This window comes from Hemicordylus capensis, chromosome 10, assembly GCF_027244095.1.
Source record: "Hemicordylus capensis ecotype Gifberg chromosome 10, rHemCap1.1.pri, whole genome shotgun sequence".
Classification (NCBI taxonomy): Eukaryota; Metazoa; Chordata; class Lepidosauria; order Squamata; family Cordylidae; genus Hemicordylus; species Hemicordylus capensis.
In genome coordinates, this window is record NC_069666.1 from 19918674 (window position 1) to 19943109 (window position 24436).

The 24436-nt window shown below is 47.6% G+C and overlaps 1 protein-coding gene and 1 non-coding gene across 6 annotated transcripts in view; one reads left to right on the forward strand and one right to left on the reverse strand.

Annotated features, from left to right (window-relative positions):
* The window catches only part of CCDC33 (coiled-coil domain containing 33), a 243129-nt gene extending 230301 nt beyond the window's left edge, over positions 1-12828 (reverse strand). For 2 of the 5 annotated variants that reach the window (XM_053273158.1, XM_053273155.1), the window contains exons 1-2: positions 12499-12826; positions 9449-9514 (exon numbers count right to left, since the gene is read on the reverse strand). In XM_053273158.1, the coding sequence (XP_053129133.1) occupies positions 9449-9514; positions 12499-12558 (126 nt within the window). In that variant the 5' untranslated portion in view covers positions 12559-12826. Of the gene's footprint in view, positions 1-9448; positions 9515-12498 lie in introns of all 5 variants that reach the window. The other 3 variants (XM_053273156.1, XM_053273157.1, XM_053273159.1) reach the window with 3 other exon arrangements.
* A 10841-nt stretch (positions 12829-23669) lies between these two features.
* TRNAS-GCU (transfer RNA serine (anticodon GCU)) lies at positions 23670-23751 on the forward strand. Its single transcript has one exon. It is a non-coding gene; the product is annotated as a tRNA-Ser (tRNA).
* The last annotated feature ends 685 nt before the right edge of the window (positions 23752-24436 follow it).

Below are 24436 nucleotides of genomic sequence, written 5' to 3' on the forward strand. Positions count from 1 at the left end.
GAGCGAGGGGTTGTGTAGTGCACATAGGGTGCCAACCACCCCCACACCCACAAGCCTGTGGGGTACTGGGTTTTGTTGTTTCTGAGGTGTTCCTTGTAGATTCTCTGGTAGCATATGAGATTTTCAGTGAAAAACAAGAATCCACTCTCATATGCTACCAGAGAATCCACACTCAGAACACCACAGAAACAGCAGAACCCAGCACCCCATAGGTTAGCAACCCTTCCCCTGGCCAATGTGGGGTCAGTAAAGAGTGGGAAGAAGCAAAAGAGCCAATGGGGAACAAGGAGGGAATTGTCAGCAGGTCAGCCCATGATTTAGGTAACCGATCAGAAGGCTGGAAGGGTGGGAAATTCAAAGAGATGTCAAACACAAAATGGAGACTGACTCAGAGATCACCACAAAATGGAGGTCCGAAACAGCAAAACGTTTTGTAGCCGAAACAGGGACGTTTTGTTTTGTATACAAAACTTTTGGATCTGGAAAATGGGTGTTTTGTTTTGTCTACAAAGCACCCAAAACAGGCTGTTTTGGGTACAAAACGTTTTGTGTCCGAAACGTTTCGCACATCCCTACTCAAGAACAACAAACCCAAGGAATGCTGAGGGAATGCACCCTCAGAAGGCAGCGCGGGAGCCGGAGCTCCAGGCAGTCTTGACTTGCAAATGAAGGAGGACAGAGGCCTTTTTCAATCAGCGTTTCATTAGCACTTCATCCAGTTGCATCCAGAAGCAGCATTCCCAGGAGCCTCGCCACGCTTTCCTCCTTTAATTCAAAGGGCTGGCGGGCCTTCCGAGCACACGTGGAGTGCCCCTGCCCTGCTGCCGATCACAAAAACCGTGCAGAAAAGATCCGGCACACCTCAGTGGAGGCCGGCAGTGGAAAGGCCTAAAAGGGAAAATCTGGGCAGAGGCCTAATTGGTGACAGCTCTTGAGGATGGCAGCCCTGCAGGTTGAAACCTACAGAAGCAGCACAAACAAGCCTCAAGACGAGCCAGTGCCTACAAAGCAGAGCTCCGAAGCCCCAAGAGAGAGAAGGAAGTCACCAGTAGGGCCGAGAAGAGAGGCAGTGTAGGCTGAAGGGCTATTGACAGCTGGCATTTTATCATACAACATGGCAATGCAGTCTTCAAGGCTGAAAGGGAGGAGAGGTGGTCTTGTGGTAGCAAGCATGAATTGTCCCCTTTGCTAACCGCCCTGAGCCATTTTTGGAAGGGTGGTATAGAAATTGAATAAAATAAAATAAAATAAAATAAAATAATAAGCAGAGTACATCCTGGTTTGCATTTGAATGGGAGACTACATGGCCCAGGACACCTTTCTCATGAGGCAAGGCTACAACACCTGGGGCTCTTTGGTTTAGAAAAAAGACAACTGCGGGGAGACATGATAGAGGTCTATGAAATCATGCATGGGGTGGAGAAAGTGGATAGAGAGAAATCCTTCTCCCTCTCCCATAACACTAGAACCAGGGGTCGTCCCATGAAATTGATTGCTGGGAAATCTAGGACTGACTAACGGAAGTACTTTTTCACATAACGCATAATCAACTTGTGGAATTCTCTGCCACAAGATGTAGTGACAGCCAACAACCTGGATGGCTTTAAGTGGGGCTTGGATAACTTCATGGATGAGAGGTCTATCAACGGCTACTAGTCGGAGGGCTATAGGCCACCTCCAGCCTCAGAAGCAGGATGCCTCTGAGTACCAGTTGCAAGGGAGTAACAGCAGGAGGGAGGGCATGCCCTCAACTCCTGCCTGTAACTTCCAGCAGCATCTGGTGGACCACTGTGGAACAGGATGCTGGATTAGATGGTCCTTGGGCCTGATCCAGCAGGGCTGTTCTTATGTTCTTATGTGAGGACTGAAAGATATTCTGCTTTGGCAAATATACCATTGGACCACCTCTGCTGTAGAGGTCGTCACTACTCCTCTACACACACATACAGTTATTCCCACATCAAGGACCTCTGCCGACTGGGTAAAGAGGCACCTTTTGAAGTGGTGATTCTCTTTATATTTAGAATTGGGAGAGCAACTGGCCCTATCCATCCCCAGCACAGCATTCTTGTGTTTCTACCTTGTGTTTCTTTTTGGACTGTGAGCCCTTTAGGGGACAGGAAACCATCTTCTCATTATTGTCTATAAGCCACTTTGAGAACATTTTTGGTTGAAAAGTGGGTGTGTGTGTAAATTAAATAATCATAAAATAAAATGTTCAGCGTGCGTATTTTTATTTATTTTTTATTTATTTTACATTTATATTCCGCTCTTCCTCCAAGGACTCCAGAGCGGTGTGCAGTGTTACGTTTCTCCTCACAACCACCCTGTGAAGTAGGTTAGGCTGAGAGAGAAGTGACTGGCCCAGAGTCACACCCAGCTGGCATCATGGCTGAATGGGGATTTGAACTCGGGTCTCCCTGCTCCTAGTCCAGCACTCTAACCACTACACCACACTGGCTCCCTCATCAATCTGCACCCTGCCTTTGAGGGGGACCCGGCAGCTGCGACAAAAAGGAAGGGGAAAGGAGTGGAGGAGGAAATGTGGAGAGGAATGGAGTAGCAGCGAGACACTAGCTAGAGCGTCTCCCCATCACGCTCCTAACTGGGCAAAGAGGCACCTTTGAACGTGGCGATTCTCTTTATTTAGCAGGGGGAGAGTAACTGGCCCTATCCATCCCCAGCACAGCATCCCTCCAGTGGCTGTTGCTGGTGTCTATCTTGTGTTTCTTTTTAGATTATGAGCCATTTGGGGACAGGGTTCCATCTTATTTATGTATTATTTCTCTGTGTAAACCGCCCTGAGCCATTTTTGGAAGGGAAGTATAGAAATCAATCAATCAATCAATCTCCATACTTCCTCTTCCACTTCTTCTGCCGCCCCTTCCGTGCACCACTGCTCAGGGTGGCTTACAACATTAATAAAATAGGTACAATATAGAACAGAAAATTAATAAAGTTTAAAACAAGTTAACAGCCCAGGCTAAAACCACGATTAAAATGACATTTTTTAAAAACCTGAAATCAAAAGTTAATAAAAGCAAAACGCTAAGAAACCTTCCAGATATAAGCAGTAGATAAGATATTTAAAAGCCTCTCTTTAAAACTGTGTCTTCACAGTTGTTTCTTAAAAGCACTGAGGGAGGAAGCATGGTGAAGTTCTTCCGGGAAAGTGTTCCAAAGTCAAGGGGCCACAACCAAAAAGGCCCTGTCTCTAGTCCACACCAGCCAGATCTCTGTTAGTGGCAGGGCCATGAGCACGGCCTGAGATGCCGAACAGAGGGCCCTGGCAGGTTCATGTGGGAGAATGCAGCCCAACGGGAACCCCGGTCCCAAGCCGTGTAGGGCTTTAAAGGTCAAGACCAGCACCTGGAATCTAGCCCAAAGGCGAACTGGTAGGCTTCAGTAAGGAGGTGACCGGTGTCATGATCCCCTAGCCTGACTTCTCCTCATCTGACACTGACCCCGAGCCTGAGATAGAGTCCAAAGACCTGTCTGAAGAAGCGTGAAATGAGAGGGTCGCCCCACTTCAGAACTTGAGGGACCCTGTGCCTCTGGGACCTCCCCTTTGTCCTGTGGATGCAGCCTTGTCCTCTTCCTCCTCCTCCTCCAGCTCAGTGGAAGAAGCTGCAGCCATGCTTCAGCTACGCTGATGGAGAATGACCTCACTGCAGCCAGAGATTGAGAATTAAGGCACAGCCACACTCCAAAGCAGGGGATATGGCCAGGATTCCCTTGAAATGGGCTCTGAGGCTATTCCCACGATCAGCCCAAATCGGGCTAGGGGAGCCTGCTGAGCGAGCGCTTCGCAAACCCAGTTTCCAAGATTGTGAGTAGCCGCGCCACGGCTCCGCGCCGTGGCTACTCACGAGGAGACCCCCGGAGGGGAGGCAAAAAGCCGCCTCCCCGCTCGGGGGTCTCACCAACATGCCCTGCGCACTCACGCAGGGCAAGCTGGAGTTTCCGGGGGCCAATCGGCCCCTGCTCCCCCCCAGCCCCCGCCAACTCCGTCACGGAGCCTGCAATTGTGTGGGTGGCCAATCTGGCTGCCCAGGGCTCCCGCCCTGCTCCTGCCTTGCAAACCGGGTCTCACTGATTGTGAGACCCGGCTCTCTGTCTGCTACAGGTCCTTGCTGAAGCAACATCGTTGCCTAAGCTTGTAGCCTGTTCCTTGCCCGGCTCTTGTATAGATCTGATTCTCCTGGCTTCTGACCCTGGCTTATAGCATGACCTTGACTTCTGCCTCACTCGCCTGGTGATTCCTCATGCTGCCTGGCCCTGCAAGACACAACAGCAGGTGAGGCCGGAGAAGGATTCCTGCCCATCTGCCACTGCCCTGACAGCCTGTTACCTGAGGTAACTGATTGCCCCACCAGTTTGATAGAGCTAGCCCTGCATCAAAAACAGAAATTACGACCAAATAAAGAATGTATGCAGGACAGCTGCAGATTACTTAACTAGTCAACCAAGTATATCATCTAGCTCTATATATCTGAATCTAACCTAAGCAGTGATTAGGCTACAACAGTTCTTGTTTTTCTTTTTTCTTCTTCCCCTTTTTGTATTGCATGCCATTAACTCTTTCACACATTCATGTGACTTCAAGCTTTTTCCCCCTCTGGCCAACTCATAATGTGGATGCTTCCTAATATGAATATTGTACGGAGAATGCACTAATACAAATTAATACCACATTTACCCAAATAGATGACCCTGAATTTAAGATGACTCCTATAACAATCCAGAGGAAACAGCTGTGTGATGCAAGGACAAGACAGTGGAGTTGAATCAGGAATATTAATGGTTGAATGAGACAGATATTACGCAGAGAGAGGCAGGTGCAGGCTGCTTTTCTGTGCTCCTGCTGCTGGCTGTTTGTTAGTCCTGCTTCTACTCCAGGACTGGGATACAAGTACAGTCACCCCTTGCAAACGGTGGGTTTCCCAAGCATAGTTTTAAGTATCCATGACTGGGAAATTGTGGCAGGTCTCGCCAACTGCAAACCCTAGAATCCACGGTTTGGTGAGATATTTTAGCAACTTGGGGTTTTATGCTATTTCTGGGGGTCAGAGGGTGATTTTCAAGGGTTTGGGAGTGATTGGGGGGTCAGGGGTGATTTTCGCGGTTCCTCTTCACTCCTCTTACTGACTCATGGTAATTGTGGGGAATTTGGAGGGATTTTTCCCCCCTATTTTTAACTGTATTTCATGGTCTTTTCACGACCGCAGTTCCCTGAACCCCCTGTTTGCCATTGATTTCAATGGCTCGGCAACCGCAAATTCGCCAACTGCGAGTTTTTTTCAGAACAGAGCCCTCGCGGTTGGCAAGGGATGATTGTAACTAAAGCCCCCTTCAAAAGCTGGCCTGGGTCAAGGAATGGATTAACCCCAAACACCGCACCCCCCCTTAAAAATAATGAGTGTACCCAAATTCAAGGGGATCTGAATTCAAGACAACCTCCTGATCAAAGAACTGGGAGGGTGGAGGGGTTAGTCTTGGATTCAGGTAAAGAGAGTGTTAAGAAAAACAGGCAGAAGCACATGATGTGCCTCACAGTTGTGATCTCTGCATCACTGGCCTGAGCTCCCCCGGAGGCAACGCTTGCCAGAAGCTGCGCTCTCCCTCTGCAGCTCTGCACCTGCAAAGCCATCTGCAACTGATGTGCATAGCTCACTGCTCCAGAACAACCGAACCATCACAAATCAGACCTCAGTGTCCTCCTGTACCAGCCACAGCAGTCACGGGCCCTGAATCCCTAACCAGCCCTACGAAAACAAGACAGAGCATACAAGCTTTCCATGCCTGCTTCAGGGTCACAGGTGTGTGCATGCTGCCCTGCTTGGAGCAATCAGGAGGAGAATAAAGCAGAGAGCACAGCTTTGCCTGCAAGTTACCCTACAACACAACACCTCCTAGAAACTAGGAAGCTGCCGTCTGCTGAGTCAGACTATTGTTTAGGGATGTGCATGAATCGATTTTTTTGATTCGATTTGTACCCAAATCAAATCACCCCTAGTTTGTTTGGGGTTCCTCATTTTATACCTGAATCAATTCAGGGCTGAGAGAGATTCTCTGCTGCTGCTCTTTGTACTCTGTATTGCTTTGATGCTTTTAAAAAAAAATTATTCAGATTTGTTTAATATTTTTTACTTAATATTTTAATTGTGTGTTTTTTTTTTTTACCATCTTGTGTTTAAATTTTTGCTGTACCACCTTGGGATTTTTTTAATGAAAGGTGGTATATAAATTTAACAATCAATCAATCAATCAATCAATTCACTCAGACAGCAGGCTCAGGCAGTGATTCTCTCAGCAGCAAGAAGGGGGTGGGGGAAAAAAATATCTTCTCTTTTCCTCAATCAGGAAAGCAGGAACAAAAAGCAGAAAATCTGCTCCAGGCAGCAGGCAGGCAGACAAGGCAAAGCAAAGCTCCTCTGGCTCTCTTTCACTCTCCCTCTTCTCCCACAAGGCAGGAAGGCAGAATGGTGGCTGCCTGCCTCCTTAAGTACACTTGAAAATCCCTGCTTCAAACTCACCCCACGCTTGTCCCTTCTTTGACCCTTCCCCCAGCCAATGCTGGTTCACTCACTCCTGGCAACACAAGATTTGTATGGAAACAAGCCAATCTGGAACCAGGGGGGAATCACCAGCAACTATAAGCCACCAATCTGAAGCTTGGGAGGGCGGGATTTTTAAAGAAAATCCCTGACACAAAATGGAGACAACAAGAGAAATCATTACAAAATGGAGGTCCAACTCTATGAATTTTTTGGGTCTGAAATATGGGCGATTTGTTTTGTTTTGTCCACAAATCGCCCGGAACAGGTAGATTTGGGTACAAGTCATTTTGTACCTGAATCAATCTGCACATCCCTACTATTGGTCCATCTACCTCAGTATTGCCTACTGCCTGGCAGCACCTCTCCAGGATTTCAGGCAGGAATTTGTCTCAGCCCTAACTGGAGAGGCCGGGGATGGACCCTACGACCGTCTGTGTGCTAAGCTGGGGCTCTGCCACTGAGCTACAGATCCTTCTCCCCTCCTGTTGCAGAGAGAGACAATGACTGCCCTCGGGGGCGAGGCCTGCCCAAGTCCTTGGGGTTCCAAGGTTGCTGTCATGCACCTAGCTGCCACAGGGGGCAACGGTAAGGAGAGTCGCAGTCCAGATTTGGGTCGATCCTGTTGTCCACTTCAAATGGGAGCTCCCACCCCATTTTGCCTCAGGTGACACTGGAGGCAAGATGGGACCGTTTTGCTCAGCTAAAATGTCGCTAGGAGTTCTGGGGGTAAATGAAAAGAATTTCAGGCATTTCTCAAGGTGTTCCCTACACCTATGTTGCTAATGGAGAGAGCATGGCGGTGGCAGTTCCTCATCCCCCTGAAGGCCGGCTGGTGCAAGGAGAACTGTGGATGCCCACAGACCTTGCTCAAAGTCACAATTAGACACCAGGGCTCCCAGCTTGCTTAGCCATGCCCCATACACATTCACAGGCATGGCCCCTGTTTTATCAGCGAAATCCTGGAAGATATCCTATTGACCCCTGATCTGCCTCACAAGAGAGGCAGCCAACCAACTTCCATGACATGCAGATACCAGCTCCCCCCAGGGGTGGAGTTGTAGTGAACATGGATTCAAAGAACCCATGCTGAGCTGCCTCCCGGGCTACCTGGATAGCTTCTGGGGCTGCCACGCTGGCTCCTTCTCCTCCCCACGAGTGGGCCACCTCATGCTGCTGGTACCGACAGGCAGCTTCTCCCCGTGGCTGGGGTGGTGGGCTCCCTGACCCAGCAGCCCGCAGGGAGGTGGTCCTGCCCCCATCACTCTATAGGGGTGCGCACAAAACTGGAAGATCTGGTTCGGTTTGAATAGAACTGAACTCGAAGTGAACCGGGTCCAGTCTGGTTCTGTAAACACTAGAGCCTGGCCTGGTTGGGCTCTAGTCCAAAATGGTTCAGGCCAGGCTTGTGGGGGGGTGGGTTTAAAACAAAAATGGTGGACTTACTGCCATTGGGGGGCTTCAGGGGCTCCCCCTCCCCCTGGTCATATTCATCCCCTTTTGGGCCATTTTTGGCCCATAATGAGCCTCTCTGCAGTGGCGGTGGCCATTTTGGAGGCTACTGCCCAGTGCACATGTGTGGTGGCCTCCAAAATGGCCACTGTCAGCACAGAGAAGCTCATAACAGGCTGAAAACACCCCCAAAAAGGGAGGGAACTTGGAACCTAGATGCTCTTCCCAGAGCGGCTCCACCCTCTAAGGGGAATATCTTACAGTGCTCACACTTCTAGTCTCCCATTCATATGCAACCAGGGTGGACCCTACTTAGCTAAGAGGACAAGTGATGCTTGCTACCACAAGAACAGCTCTTGTAGCACACAAATCCACTGCCCATGCCCTCCTTGTTTTCTGTGAAGGAGGAGGCCTCACTGCAGTTCCGGAAACACCACATCTTGGTTTACACACACACACACACACACACACACACACACACACACACACACACCCCCCTGACCAGACACATACATTTGCATAAACATACTTGTTTTACATCCTTACATCCTTGTGAGTTCAGTTGCTGTTTGGGCACGTGTCAGAGTCTGTGTGTGTGTGCGTTGTGTGTGCGTGTAGAGGGATGATGTTTATCTTGTGGCAGGGTGGTGGTAATGGGGCAAAACAGCTTTAGGTCCGGGCTCCAAAATTACCGAAGTGCACTTCTGGTTCTGAACTGTGGATTTTTGAAAAGAAGAATTTGGTAACATCCCTAGCTGGGATGCATCTAGTCGGGATACTTGTCACTCCATAGGCTGGTTCACATGACCATTAAAATTAGGGTAAGCGCTGGGTTACCCTGTTTTGCATGATGGTGAGAACTCACACAAATCCCCAAAGCCCCAGTTTTTCCAAGCAGGGTAACCAGCTTTCCTACCCCACTTTTAACTGAGGGTGGAGGAGAGGAGAGCTCTCCCACCTTGATTTTCTTGCCTTGAGAACTCACACAGCATAACTCTTCTATCCAGCCATTGCACCGGAACCATAGAGAGCTGTGGCTACAGCAGTTGCCATCCATGGATGTGCCACTCTGCAAATCATGCTCTATGATCCTGTAGCTGGGGCAGCTTCAGAAGGGCTGCCTCCATCTCTTCCTTTGGGGGCATTCAGGGGGCAGCCCCACTAACGTCATGAGGCATTTCCATTCTGTTGGTAGGGCAAAGCATGCTGGGAAGGCAGAGGGGCCTTTGGAGGACTATTCATGGAGGCGGGGCTTGCCGCTGCCAGGTTCAACAATGGACGCCGCCCCTGGCTTGATCGTCTGTTTCATGGATTAGCAGACCCAAGTGGAGGGTTCTGATCATGCACTTCTAATGGGACAGGTGCTCTCCTGCCCACACCCAAATAGTTGTGGGAGCAAGCCTCATTTCTAAGCTAGAATTCAGCCCACTTGCACCTACCTTCTTAGTTCCCCAGGAAAATAAACTGAATGGATTTCGTTTGCGGGGCCGACCACTGTCTTTTTTCTGAAGTCACGGGATTTCAAACCAAAAGAGAAAAGAAGGATCAGTGTCATGCAAAGGATACAATCCTTACTTGAGCAGTAACTGCCTATTTTGCCACAAGCGAATTGGCAGATCTCACTGTAGGCACTGCTGCTTTGTGCATTATACTGGAAGAGTGAGATAATCACACATGCTTTTAGTGCACCAAGCCATTACAACAGGCCCTAGCATGGGATACATAGGAACATAGGAAGCTGCCTTATACTGAGTCAGACCATTGGTCCATCTAGCTCAATATTGTCTACACTGACTGGCAGCAGCTCTTCAAGGTTTCAGACAGGAGTCCTTCCCAGCCCTATTTGGAGATGCTGCCAAGGATTGAACCTGGGACCTTCTGCATGCAAAGCAGATGCTCACCGACTGAGCTTATGGCCCCATCCCCTAAGGAGACTCTCTTACAGCAGACCTCACCCACACATAGTCACCCATTCAAATGCAAACCAAGTTGAACCCTGCTTAGCAAATGGGACAATTCATGCCCACTGTCACAAGACCAGCCCTCCACCCCATGTCAAAAGCTTCAGAGAATTGAGCATCCAGAGGCATCTCTAGTGAGATGAATGCAATCTTTATTTAATGGAGCCACTTAGGATTGAAGAAAGAAAGCTACTCAGGACTGGCATTGTCCAGTGCCATGCATTCCTTTTTCAACAGCTACCAGGAAACCTTGAGACCAGCTTGACCCTGCCAATTCCCCACCACTCCAGCAGTTTGGAGAGCAGGGGTGTATCTAGGGTAGGGCAGGCAGGGCACGTGCCCTGGGCGCCACTTGAAGGGGGCGCAAATTACTAAAATTAATTTTTTTTTAAAAAGGCCACCAAAAACAAAATGGCCACTGCACATGCTCAAATGGCCTCTGTGAGGCCCTAGGCCATGCCAGGCCTCACAGACGCCATTTGAGCATGCACGGTGGCCATTTTGTTTTCAGCGGCCATTAAAAAAATTATTTTAAAAAATGGCCACTGCACATGCTCAAATGGTCTCTGCGAGGCCCTAGAGGCCAGCGGTGGGAGGGGTAACCTTTGCAGACACCCCCCTCCCATGGCCTATAGGAAGCGCCCCGAAGGGGCTACAGGTTAAAAAAAATTAATTTAATATATATTAATTTAATATAATTTAAAATAATATATAGTCACTGTACACATATTCAGTTTAGCACTATGTACAGAGAATCAGGGCTTGTGAATACTGAGCTGAAGCTTATGAGCTAAGATTGTATTCATTTGCTCTTACTTTGCTTCTTATGATAAGTGAGTTAAATGTGGTGTCTTAATAATATGGCTATTAATGGTGAGTTTGTCTTTGAATCAGTGTGAAATCCTTAGTATTAAGGCTCACTGGGAATTTCTTGCTCTCTTTCTCTCATTTTAACTGTCTTTCTGAAATACTAGAATATATTCCAAACAGTGACACAGATTACTCTGCATATCCTTTAATTATTTTCAGAGTATCTGGGAAAAGCCAAATTCTCCATTTATTTTTAAAACTTATGTAATAGTGATGCTACAATGCATAGTAGAGAATTAGATAGGCGCTTCTGTTTAGTTTTCCAAGTACACCTCCACATAGTATTTGGGTATTTCCTGAGCCCCAGCATACTGAAATTTGTAGTTTTCCAGCATTTTTTGGTCTGGCTACGTCCACTGCTAAATAGTTTTTGAAATTTTAAAAGATTAACGAGCTTGACATATTTTTCAGCTGATAGTAAAGTTATCTGAAAGATGGGTGTCAGATGTTTGGACAGGGTGCGCAATTTCAGTGCTTGCCCTAGGTGCTATTTTCCCTAGAAATGACTCTGTTGGAGAGCAAGAACATTCTCTTGGGAGTCTATGGGAGGAGAGCTGGTCTTGTGGTAGAAAGCATGGATTGTCCCCTTTGCTAAGCAGGGTCTGCCCTGGTTTGCATTTGAATGGGAGGCTACATGTGTGCCCTGTAAGATATAGGGCTGATCTGGGAAGAGCGCCTGCATGCTTGCATGCAGAAGGTTCCCTCCCTGGCGTCTCCAATATAGGGCTGAGATTCCTGCCTGCAGCCTTGGAGAAACTGCTGCCAGACTGTGTAAACAATACTGAGCTAGATGGACCAATGGTCTGACTCGGCATCTCCCAAGTTCCTCTTTGTCCTGCCTCAGGGGCAGTCCATCCATGAGGCAAGGTGAGGCAGTCACCTCAAGCAGCAGATATCAGGGCACCAACGAAGAGTTGTGTGTAGACTTACAAGACTTTCATCTTTAACTGGAAGTAAATCTCAATGCAGTCACTTGGGCGGTCTTCCAGGTAAGGAAGCCTCGTTATGCAGTTACAAACAGTAATTAATATGTATATGTGTAATAAAGTAATTAATTACAAACAGTAATTAATATGTGCAATTACAGGTTTACAGCCTAACCTAATATATAGGCAGAGAAAGCTTTGACTCCCCTCCTGTGTATGCCACACAAAAACATGTAGAAGGGTACAAACATCTGTACATTCATACAATGTGATGTCTGAATAGGACTCATGTTGAGCCTTCTTTCATTCTAGTGGTAATATTTTAGTATGCAACCCCCCTTTCTGCTACATCTCCTCTTACTCAGGGTGTTTGCAGATGGAGAAATGCTGCATTTGAAAACAGGTACTATGTTCCTATGTTCCTAGGTCTTTTTGGTTATCCGCACCCTTTCTAGATGATGTATTCTTTTGAGATGCAATTTTCATCACAGATGGCCAGCAGATGGCACTGTGAAATAGTGCAACGGCAGTATATCAAATGGCAATACATTGTAACTGGGGATGATGGGAGTTGTAGTTCAGCAACACCTGGGTACCACAGGTTTGGAACCCCTGTCATATGGAAAGGGCATGGATAAGTGAAAAGGCCTTCCATTTTCAAATGCAGCATGTCTCTCTCTGGAAACAGCCCCAGCCTTTCTGAACTGCTTTGAAGACCTCGGGGCAACTCACCTCATGATTAAGAGGAAGAAGTGTTTCCTCTTCAGCACTCTCAAATGTATGCTTAGACATCTCTTGCTTCTTAGCTACTAATTTAGGAGCCCTCCTTCTCTCTTCTCTTGGCGCTGCCGGGTCAGAACTGAAGCCTTCCTCTAGCACTGACCATCACCCTTGCTTTCTGCCCATTCAAGCAGACAATATGTTCCATTCTAGCCTCAAAGGAGCTCCGTCATAGTTTAGTGGAGGTCAGCCAAAGGAGAACACAGCTTCTTGGTTGAGAGAGCAGCGGGTATGCTTCCCCACTGATGGGTCAAGGTCATATGTGGCCAAGGTTGCATGGGAGCTTCCTGCTCTTAATTCCATCACAACGGCCTTGTGACATCATCAGCCTTATCATTCTGAGGCCAGCAGTAGCCCACTTCTTAAAGGTACATGTGCCGGGATGGACGGTTCTGTGACCCCACTGTCTGCTACTCACTTCTACAGGGGGAACAGAGCACCAAAACCCTGTCCATCATAATGACAAGCACATTGCTTCTCTGATATGAAGGGAGCGCTGTTGTGCTTAAGAGAGCTCCCTTAAAGAGGCCTAGCCTCTCCCGGCACGTGATTTATGTGCAATTATTACAACCCACCAGCTTTATCCTTCTCCTGAGGCCTCGTAAAATAATCGTGGGCTCTGTTGGATGAAGATGAACTGAGTACAATGTAAGCTTTCCCTAACTCAATCTTTCCCCAGGCGCCCTTAAAACCAGATGGAGACCTCCTTCTTCCCGCAGCTAAATATAGCAGAGTAAATGAGGAAGAAGCCTGTTTGTGACAATGAACAAGAAGAGATGCCCCAGTCCTTAGTAAATAGGACAAGGCAGTTTTAATGCCTTCGCTTGTTTGCTGGTAAAACAGACAGCAAGCGGCGGGAAAGTTGCAGTAGGTAAGGCCGGCTTGCAGCTCCCAATTCACAGCTAAGCCTGAATTCCTATTCACACAATTACAGTCCTCGAAACACACCTCAAAACAGAGGAGCTTTGTAAACGGTGTGAAGAAATAAGTAGCAGTCGTGCATGTGGAAGTGTGTACTACTTCCAGTAGGGGTGAATGAGAGCTGGCTCGATTCGAGCCAGGCTCGATGTCGAACCGACCCAGTTCAAGGCCAGTTTGAACCAAGCCAGTTCAGGGGGTCTACTGGCAAAGGGGAATCTGGTGAGAATTCCCCTTTAGCAATAAAAGGGTAGGGGGCTTCCCTAAACTTCTCTGATATGAAGGGGAAGTGATATGAGGGGGTGGGAGGGGAGGGAGTCAGTACTTACAAGTCCCATTTGTGGCCATTTGTGGTGGCGAAGGCAGGAGCCGTGGGTGGGCAGTGAGGAGTGGGGTGGATCCCCCACCCCCACCGCCTCCAGCCTCCCCTAGAGTAGCCCGGGCCAGTAGTGGCCCAATTCAGGCCTCTGCTCATGCGTGGGGGCCATTTTAGTGACCTCCACTCATGCACAGAGGCTATTTGTGTGACCACCGAATCCGGTTCGGATTCAAGCTGAACAGGCCTGGCCAGTTTTGTGCACATCTCTAACTTCCACATGCACTACTGTCTGGTACACAGACAAAAGTATAAAGAGCAGTTTCTCTCCCTTTCTCAGAATACAAGAACTCTGGTATTGCCAATTACAATTAGATGTAGGACAGACAAAATCATCATCATCATCATCATCATCATCATCATCATCATCATCATCATCTTTATTTGTTACTCCATAACAAATTTGTTCTCTGGGCAGCTCACAACACAACAGTAAAAAACATCCAGTAAAAACACCTTTTAATAGACAAATTATAGCACAAAATAAAAAAAAATACAATTAAAACATTTTAAAAACGATTTTTTTTTTAAAAAGAAGCCTAAATGAACAGTAACCTGCCTAGAGAGCAGGAGGCTGTTGGTTCAAATCCCCACTGGTGTGTTTCCCAGAATATGGGAAACTCCTATATCGGGCAGCAGTGATACAGAAAGGTGCTGAAAGGCATCATCTCATACTGTGCGGAAGAAAGCAATGGCAAACACCTCCTGTATTCTACCGAGAAAACCACAGGGCTCTGTGGTCACCAGGAGTTGACACCGACACGAGGGCACAACCAATCAAAGTGAACAGAAAGCTCTTCACCGGGATCTTAAAGAACAAAGTGACGATGCCAGACGAGCCGCACTGGAGTGGCTATTCCATAAATAGGGTGCCACCACTGAAAAGGCCCCCTCCCTAGTAGCCACCAGCTTCACCTCATTTGGCAGGAGCACTTGGAGAAGGGCCTGCCAAGATCTTAAGGTCCAAGTCAGGACGTATGGAGTGAGGATGGACCTGGGAGGCAGGCATGGGGCAGAAGGAAGTGGCTGGTGGCAGCGGGGGCTGCCAGGAGGAGTAGGGAGCTCAGGGGCTCCCCTTGGATTCTGAGAGAAGGAGAGAAACTGCTCTTTCCACTTTTTTCTATGTACGAGACAGTAGTGCACATGGAAGTTATCAGGAGAGGATTGCTGGTCTTGTGGTGGCAAGCATGACTTGTCCCCTTAGCTAAGCAGGGTCCGCCCTGGTTGCATCTGAATGGGAGAATTGATGTGTGAGCACTGGAAGATATTCCCCTTAAGGGGATGGAGCCACTCTGGGAAGAGCAGAAGGTTCCAAGTTCCCTCCCTGGCAGCATCTCCAAGATAGGGCTGAGAGAGATTCCTGCCTGCAACCTTGGAGAAGCTGCTGCCAGTCTGTGAAGACAATACTGAGCGAGATAGACCAATGGTCTGACTCAGTATATGGCAGCTTCCTAGGTTCCTATGAAGTTAGAGATGTGCACGAAACCAGCCAGGTTGGTTTGGATCAAATCCAAACTGGATCCCCTGTTTGGGACCACCCTTTCCCCAGGCAAGTCTGTTCCTCTCTACAGGCTCAGTATATCTCCTCCTGATCCTCAAAGGCGCCTTTGCTGCTAGCAAAAAGTACAGCCAGGCCTAATACTTCAAGCTGACTGCTGCTTGGCTTCCCCTGCCCATCTATGAAATTCTTGGAAGTCCAAAGGTTGGTTCCGGAGTCCGCCTGAAAGACAACTTTCTCTGGCCCTTCCTTGCCTCAGCCGGTTAATGATTGATGCGTCCTGTAATGATCAGCAATAGGATTGGCCGACTGGGATCTGTCTTCACAAGCCATTAGGCAGAGGGACAGGGGTTAAACAGAACCATTACAGGCCATCATAGCTGCATAACAAGAAGGCTGGAGTTTATTAGGAGCAGTGACAAACTGCAGCTCCTAGAAGAAGGGACAGGAGTAGGGGTGTGCACGGAACCGCGGAGCTGCAGTCCGGCACTGGGGTGGGGGGTTCCTTTAAGGGCGGGGGAGTTTACTTACCCCTCCCGCCGCTTTCCCCCCTCCGGCGCCCGTATTTTATTTAGTAATCGGGGCGGCAGGATACCTCCCTGCCGCCCCTTCTCCCGCTTCACGAAAGTGCAAGGCTTTTAGGAGCCTTTTGTGCGCGCATGCGCTCCTAAAAGCCTTGCACTTTAGCGAAGCAGGAGAAGGGGTGGCAGGGAGGTATCCTGCCACCCCAATTACTGAAGAAATTGCATGTGTGCGTTCGCACAAAAGGTTCCTAAAAGCCTTGCACTTCAGCAATTAGCGAAGCGGGAGAAGGGGCAGCAGGGAGGTATCCTGCCACCCCGATTACTAAATAAAATACGGGCGCCGGAGGGGGGGGAGTTGTGGGAGAGGTGAGTAAACACTCCCCCGCCCTTAAAGGAACCCCCCACCCCAATCCATCCGAATCCGAACAGCCCATGTCCGGACCGGTCCGGAGGCCCGTAGAATGGCCTCCAGACCGGTCCGGGCACGTCACTAGACAGGAGAGCTGGCCTTGTGGTAAGAGAGCTGGTCTTGTGGTAGCAAGCATGAATTGTCCCCTTTGCTAAGCAGTATCTGCCCTGGTTTGCATTTAAATGGGAAACTAGATGTGTGCACTATAAGATGTTTCCCCTAAGAGATGGGGTCCTTCTAGGAAGAACACTTGTATGCAGACCATTCCAAGTTCCATCCCTTGCATCTCCAGATAGGGCTGAGAGACTCCAGCCTGCAATTTTGGAGAAGCCTCAGCCAATCTGTGTATACAGTACTGAGTGAGATAGACCAATTAGAAATGTGCACAAAATGAATTTTTCACTTTGTTTCAAATTTGAATCGAATTCTGAAAAATCACTTCAAATTTGAATCTGGTACAAAACTTTGATTTGAATTCAAATCAAATTTGAATTGATTCGATCCTCTTGGCACTTTAAAAACCAATCGGGTGGGGCTGAATGGTTTTGTTTTTTTTTAGAGCCGAACAGCTCTCAAATCAAATTTGAATCAAATTTTGAAAAATTGATTCAGATTCGGATTGAATTGCCCTTTTAAGGGGTGATTCAATTTGAATTCAAACCACTCAAATCACCCAGATTTGAGTCAAATTGATTCAAATTTGAATCACTTTGCACATCCCTTGGTCTGACTCTGTATAAGGCAGCTCTGTGTTGCTATGAAAGAAGATATGGGTGCTGAGAACAAGGATCTTTTCAACGCTTGGAGCTTTGTGAAGCGGGGTGGGGAGAGAAAACCTCGGGGATTGCCATCTGCTGACTCAGACCATTGGTCCGTCTAGCTCTGCTCTGACTGTGAGAAGCTCTCCAGGGTTTCAGGCAGGAGTCTTTCCCAGCACAGACGATCACATGCACAGTCATCCCCACAAAAACATGTGCATGTGTTCAGACACCGGCATCTATATGTAACATAATGAGGCCATCCACACAACCAGGCAGGGTGGCTGGCGGAGAAGCCCAGCAAACTCACCTTCCCCACCAGACAACCGGGTTCTTCTGTTGGGAGCACAAACCACACTCCCAGACAAGCAGTGCTGCATGCACACCTGCAGTGCTGTGCTCAGGAGGCCAGGATGGCGCATCTTGGCCTCTGGAGATCCCACAATGCCCCGCATGAGTGTCCATCAGTGTTGCAGCGGTCAGGTAAATGGGGTTAAGGGAGTGCTCGCTCCCTTAACCTCGTTTAAGAGGTGGGCTCCCAAGGCAGGTTTGCTGCCAAGGTGCCGCCGGGAGCCACATGCCTCCCAGCGGTTCTCACAGGCAGCCCAGCCTGGTTTTGGTTGCTTGTGAAAACAACTTCAGTGTCTGAACAGAGCTATAACCACACTCTTGAGCTCTCCCAGCGAAATCAAAAGCACAAGAACATCAGTCGAAACATAACTGGCATAGCAGCACCAACAACCTCTCTAACTGCATCCACTGCTACCTACCAATTACAATTAGGTTTGCAACTGACACCTCCACATGAGGCATTCAGTGCAAGCACCAATCACAATGCTGTGGCCATGGGAAGTTGAGGATGATGTTACGTTTAGGGATGCGCATGGAACCGGTTCGGTCCAAACTGGTTCGAACAACTGGCTGGTTCTGCCGGTTCGAAGGCGGAGGGGCATATCTTTAAGGGCGGGGGAGGGTGCCCTTACCCCTCCTACCGTGTTTCCCCCACCAGCGCTCCATTTAAAAAGTCTCTGTCATGGCAGCAGCGTACTTCCCTGCCGCCTCGTTGTTCTCCTTGGCTGGAAGTAAAAGGAAGTGCCCAGAGCACACGTACGCCAGGTGCATGCACACACACGTCACGCTTGCTTGAGTGCTCACCCGATGGGCGTGCAAGTGTACACAACATGCACATGCACACGCCCATTGTGCGCACGTGTGCCAGGCACTTCCTTTTATTTCCAGCCAAAGAGGACACCAGGGTGGCAGGGAGGTGTGCTGCTGCCCCGATAAAGACTTTTTAAATGGAGCGCCAGTGGGGTAAATGGTGGGGTAACACTGGTAAACCCTCCCCCGCCCTTAAAGGTATGCCTCCCCACCTTTGAACCACCTTCCGCTGGTTCTGTGCACATCCCTAGTTACATTCTCTTATTGCAACAGAGCAATCTCACAAGAGTATTCTAGAATGAAATGTTATTACATTTTTTTTACACCTTACTTTAGACATACTTTTGGAAGCATTAACTTTTGCGTAGGCTGCTCTAGTATAACCAGCTCCTTACAATGATTGCTAGTTGCCTTCTGTAGATGATTATTATTTATGAATGGTCACATATTACATGAACATAAGAAATGAGCGGGGGGTGGAATCAGATTTTCTTGCAAAATTATTCAAAGGAAATATGACCTTGACTCTTTGTCTCATCTCAAATGATTCTGAGAGCTACAGACAGGAAACTCAGCCTCGACCAGAAATGTCCATAGTTATTCCATGATGATTTCCATGATCTCCATGATCATTTTGTGTTGGCTCTGCTGCTGTTCTGCCTGGTTGTGGTTTGAAAATTATTTATTTATTAAAATTTATTTATGTTTTTGTATTGATTTTTTTAAAAGATCTAAGTCACCTTGAGTGTTTTCTATAATGGAACAAGTGGGACATAAATTATGTAGATAGATGGATAAGTAGTCAGCCTTTTAGATTTTCTTCGATGGATACTGCGACATCTCCCAAACCTTCTCAAGTTATATCAATTGGCCTGGAATATGTTCCAACAATTTTGTTCTGTTCGTTTACTTTGGAATTAAAGGTGTTTTCCAACCCAAAGCTTTATTTCAGGAAGCCCATTAGTGAAACTGAGAACAGTTAAGATGCAATTGCAAATCTAGTACAGACGGATCCAAGCACTAACACTCCTTCTATGTACCGTAACCCAGAGAATGGCGTCTGAACAGCATTCCGATCCAGTGGCTGGAAACTGGTTTGTCAGAATAACTGGAGAGAATAGCATCAGAAACATTTCAAAAACCCACTTTTAGTGAGCTTTCCAACATTAAGAAATAACAAAGCAGCATATGCACGACAGTTGGCATAAAATACAGATGTTGAAAACGGTCTCTTAATTCTCTTAATTAATCCTAAACAAAAAAAGGCTTTTTAATGTTTTATCTGCTGCTTCTATCTGGTCGGTATTTTAGTTCTTCACTTTTTAAGCTTTTTACATATAACTTTTAATTTGAAACTTTTACAATTTGTCATTTTAAATGTGGTTTTAGCTTGGTCTTGTAAATTGTTTGATTTTATGAATTGTGTTACTGTTTTATATTGTATCTATTTTATTGTGAGCTACTTTGAGCAGTAGTGTACTGGACGGGCAGGGTATAAATATTTTAAATAAAATAAATAAAATTCCACATTTTACGTTTGTTTTTTAAAATGAAAAACAGACTTGATTCTAAACCAGCCTCATCATTTAATCTGCTTGACCTGTTCCTCTGGCCAGCACACAGATGCCAAGATTTCTGCTATGTGACCCTTCCCCTATTCAGTGCTGCAAACCCATAATCCAACCCAATGAATTAATTCCCTAGAAAAAGGACTCAGGTTTCCCTTTGGAGAAGAAAACCTTCTGATTCACTTATATCACACAGCTCTTTGGTGTTGGTAATTACAAATATTAAATAGTCTGTATGTAATTATGTCATTACAGTAGCTGACCTTCATATGCTTACAAGGGTGTTTGTCAACGATTTGGAAGCCTTCAGTACCAGGAGCATTTCCAGACGGGGCTTTTAGCTCACTTCTGCTCCGGAATGGAGGGTGTGTGTTCACAAATTGGCCAGATTTACCCCGAAGTCCCTGAAAGCTATTGGGGAGCACTCCAGACACAATCCAGGTTTTTAATTGTGTGTTAGAGTGTAGCCCGATTTATGTCTGGGGTAAGAAAATCCACTTTTTGCATCGTTTTTTGGGGGGCAAATTCAAACTCGCAGTAAAGCCTCACAGTAAAGCCTGCTGTCTGGGAAGGGAAAGCTCCTAGTATCTAATGGAAAAATTAACAGATTTGCATCATTGGTTTATCCCAATTTTCATTTTTGGGTTTATCCATCATCATCATCGCCCATCAGAGTTTTATTGTGTGTGTGACTAAAAGCCATTACAAAACAAGTTTCAAACAGGGAGAAGAACCATGCTTTCCAATGAAAATATGAAAACAGAAATATTCAGTTTAACGAATCACCTTTACAGTTTACAGCCATAGTCTCCAAGAATGTGGCATAAATAGATTTGGCAGTTTTTACAAACATGGCAGTTTGGTATGTGACACATGGATCATCACCAGCCAGTAAGCAGCAGATTTTCTCCTCGGCACTTTTATCATTGATCCAATACAACATTTGACCTAGAAATCTCTCTCTTGGATCCCGATAAAGGGAGCAGAACAGCAAATGATGGCCTATATCTCCAACCCATCTCCAAAAGAGCATCTTTGACCTATGCAAGCATTTGACCAGATTTTGCAAACCTTGCATTTCAGGGCTGCTTGTGCTGCTTGCTTGCATCTGTGCCCATCTTTGCTCGCTGGAGTAAATGAAGCCCTGGCTGTAATCTGATTTGAGGCTGTGAAATCTCATTTGAAGGTCTATTAATGCATAGCTGGAATGACACCGGCCCCATCCTGTCTCTGCTGACTGAAACATGGGAAGCAATTTCACTGGGAAATCCATCTCCCGGAACAAGGCTGGAAAGGGGTGTGGAATAATCAGAAAGCAATTATCTTTAGGAGAGAGATTAAAACAATATCTGTGCGATTCTCTCTCCCATCTCCTGTCTTCGGGGGGGGGGTGGAATGAAGTGGGGAGGGACTGCTGAGCTACACAAAACAGTCAGCCACGGATTAGGTCCTTAAAATATGTCTTAAAGGCACTTCCTTGAAGGAAGTCATTAGCAGGCTGACACGTTTGTTCCTTTCTTATTGCCTGACCCAAGCAAGAGAAATTTTAATCAATGTTGTTTAAATAACACATAAATAAAACATCCACGTCTCGTAAGACGCAGGCCCTGAAAACAGGAATGGGAGTGTGACCATTATTAATGCCGGATAATTGGTCCTGGTGTCAGTGAAGAGCTGGGGGGCGCAGTTGGGATAATTTAACGCAGATTAGTTACCCTTAACAGACTTTTGCCAGGCTTTTGTGCTTGCAATCAAGGTGGTTAAAGAAGACTGATACAAGGATGCAAATGTGTGGCAAACAGCCAGACCTGCATAAGTGGTTATGACTGTGAACCAAGGGAAGGCAAGGTGGCAGCTATTCTGACGGTGCGTAGAGGTGTGACTTTGAAATAGGAGTCACAGCAGGGGGCTTTGGGGTGTACGGGCAATGGTGGATAAACGCATGCATTATATGATTACTTATATATAGCGATTTCCCCTTTTGCCCACGACATTGTGTTATCTTTATGAAAGCCTCCTTCCCAAGTAAGCGATGGCTTCCTAAGTATCCTAGAAAGCTAGGGGTGTACACAGAACCACTTCAGGTGGTTCGGTTCAAATTGACGGTCCACAAGGCAGTCTGGTACATTCGGTCGACCCGGTGCGACCCGGTTCGAGGGCTATGCTTTACAAACAAAGGCATGGGGGAATCCTTAAAAAAATGTTTAAGGGTGGCGGTGGAGATGGTGAGAGGACACCTGACCAGCTTCTGTGATGGCACGGCAGTGGCTCCTCTAAGCCCGGCCATCACACACATACACACAGCAGCGTGCGCCAGTGGTGGCCCAGTTCCAACCTCTGTGGATATGCAGAGGCCATACTGCTGGGGGAGAGTGCCGGTGAGGCTTAGAGGAGCTGCCGCCGTGCATCCACGGCTGCTGCCACTGCCGCCGCCACTGCCACCGAAGCTGGTAAGTTGTCCTCTCATCGGCCACCCTTACAACACATTTTAAGCATTCCCCCACCCCTTTGCTTGTGAAGGGAAATCCTCACTGGATTCCATTTCACAAGCATAGTCCTCAAACTGGCTATGGATTTCCTTTTACAAGCATCGCCCACAAACCAGTTCGAACCAGTCCATATTGGACTGGGCCCAGTCCAGTTTGGACTCGGACTGACTGTCTTTTGCAGGGGACCGATCCAGTTCAAGTTCAAACTGGCCAAACCGGGCCGGTTCGAATTGAACCTGGTTTTATTCGAACCGGTTCTGCACACCCCTACAGAAAGCCTCATGCCAGAGGGACATCAGCACAGACATAATAGACACATATAAAGATCAGAGTAAGTGGTGCATATTGCCCAGGATGGCCCAAGGTATTGCAGCGCAAGGAACATAGGAAGCTGCCACCTCCTGAGCCATACCCTTGATCCCTCTAGCTCAGTATTCCCCACACTGACTGGCAGCAGCTCTCCAAGGTTTCAGACAGGGGTCTCTCCCAGCCCAACCTGAAGATGCTGCCATGGATTGAAGCTGGGACCTTCTGCATACAAAGCAGATGCTCTGCTATTGAGCTACAGCCCCATCTCTGAGGCACAAAATGCTGCCTTTTGCCCATGCCCCTGCTGGGGGGCAGCCCCCTTCAAAACTCATGCTGTGTGGGCTTTGATAGAGACACAGGGAGGGAGGGCAGTTGCCAGCAGCTTCTTTTTGTGCTTCTCACACACTTTCCAAGGAGAAGGAGGAAGTGTTTTCCCTTCTCCGCGTGCCCCTTGCAAAGCTGGCGAGGGTCAGATCGGTCCCTAAGAGATGCTCCACTGGCAGCATCAGTGGGCATCTTGCCACTGTGATGGTACCCCAATTATCTGCCACCTGAGAGGACCGATTCCCCACGCCTCATGGAAGGACTGCCCCTGCATATTGTGGTCTATGCAGAGAATTGCTAAGCGAGCATAGGAACCTAGGAACATAGGAAGCTTTCTTCTAATGAGTCAGACCCTTGGTCCATCTAGCTCAGGATTGCCTACCCAGACTGGCATTTTTAAAATTCCCCTGGAGAGAATTGAGAACTGCCCATAGAAATCAATGGAGAAATTTCTGATTTTAACATAGCTGTGACTGGACAGCAGTGCCCACCTCCTTGCAAAAAACAAACCAACAAAAAGAGAAAAAAAGAAAGTTACCTGCTCTAATTCAGGTCTTATTTTGTGGTGGGGGGAATATGGCATTCTGAATTTTGAAACATTATATGTATATGGCTTCCAGGGCCAATAGAGTCCATTTCCTCCTTTTCCATTGTGGAAGGACAGAGAGGATTGAGACTTCTGACAGGTCTACAATGTCGTCCTCTTTCCATATCACAGTTAGAAATGAGGCTGAGGTTGGCTTGGATTTCTACAGCCTTTACAAATGCTGATGCATCACAGAAACATCAGACGAAGTGGCCGAGTGGTTAAGGTGATGGACTGCTAATCCATTGTGCTCTGCACGCGTGGGTTCGAATCCCACCTTCGTCGGATTCTAGTTTTGCTGTTAGGAAATTTCTTCCCTCTGCCCTTCCTATAGCTGCTCTTCTGCTCTTCTTTGTTTAGCAAGCTAGTGAAACCCACTGGGGATGGGGCTGTAGATCAGTTGCAGAGCATCTGCTTTGCATGCAGAAGGTCCCAAGTTCAATCCTTGGCATCTCCAGGTGGGGCTGAGAAAGGCTCCTGCCTGAAACCTTGGAGAGCTGCTGCCAGCCAGGGTAGAAAATACTGAGCTAGATGGACCAAGGGTCAGACTCGGGTTTTGGCAGCTTCCTATGTTCCTTCCTATGATGCAAGATTTCTCAAGACGTCATGATTTTTAGGAACCGGAGCCATAGCTCAATGGTAGGGCATCAGCTTTGCATGCAGAAGACCCCAGGTTCTTCTGCATGAAGAAGAGAGAAGAACTGGTCTTGTAGCAGCAAGCATGAATTGCCCCCTTAGCTAAGCATGGTCCACCCTGGTTGCATATGAATGGGAGACTAAAAGTGTGAGCAATGTAAGATATTCCCCTTAAGGGATGGAGCCACTCTGGGAAGAGCAGAAGGTTCCAAGTTCCCTCCCTGGCAGCATCTCCAAGATAGGGCTGAGAGAGACTCCTGCCTGAAACCTTGGAGAAGCTGCTGCCAATCTGGGTAGACAACACTGAGCAAGATGGACCTATGGTCTGACTCAG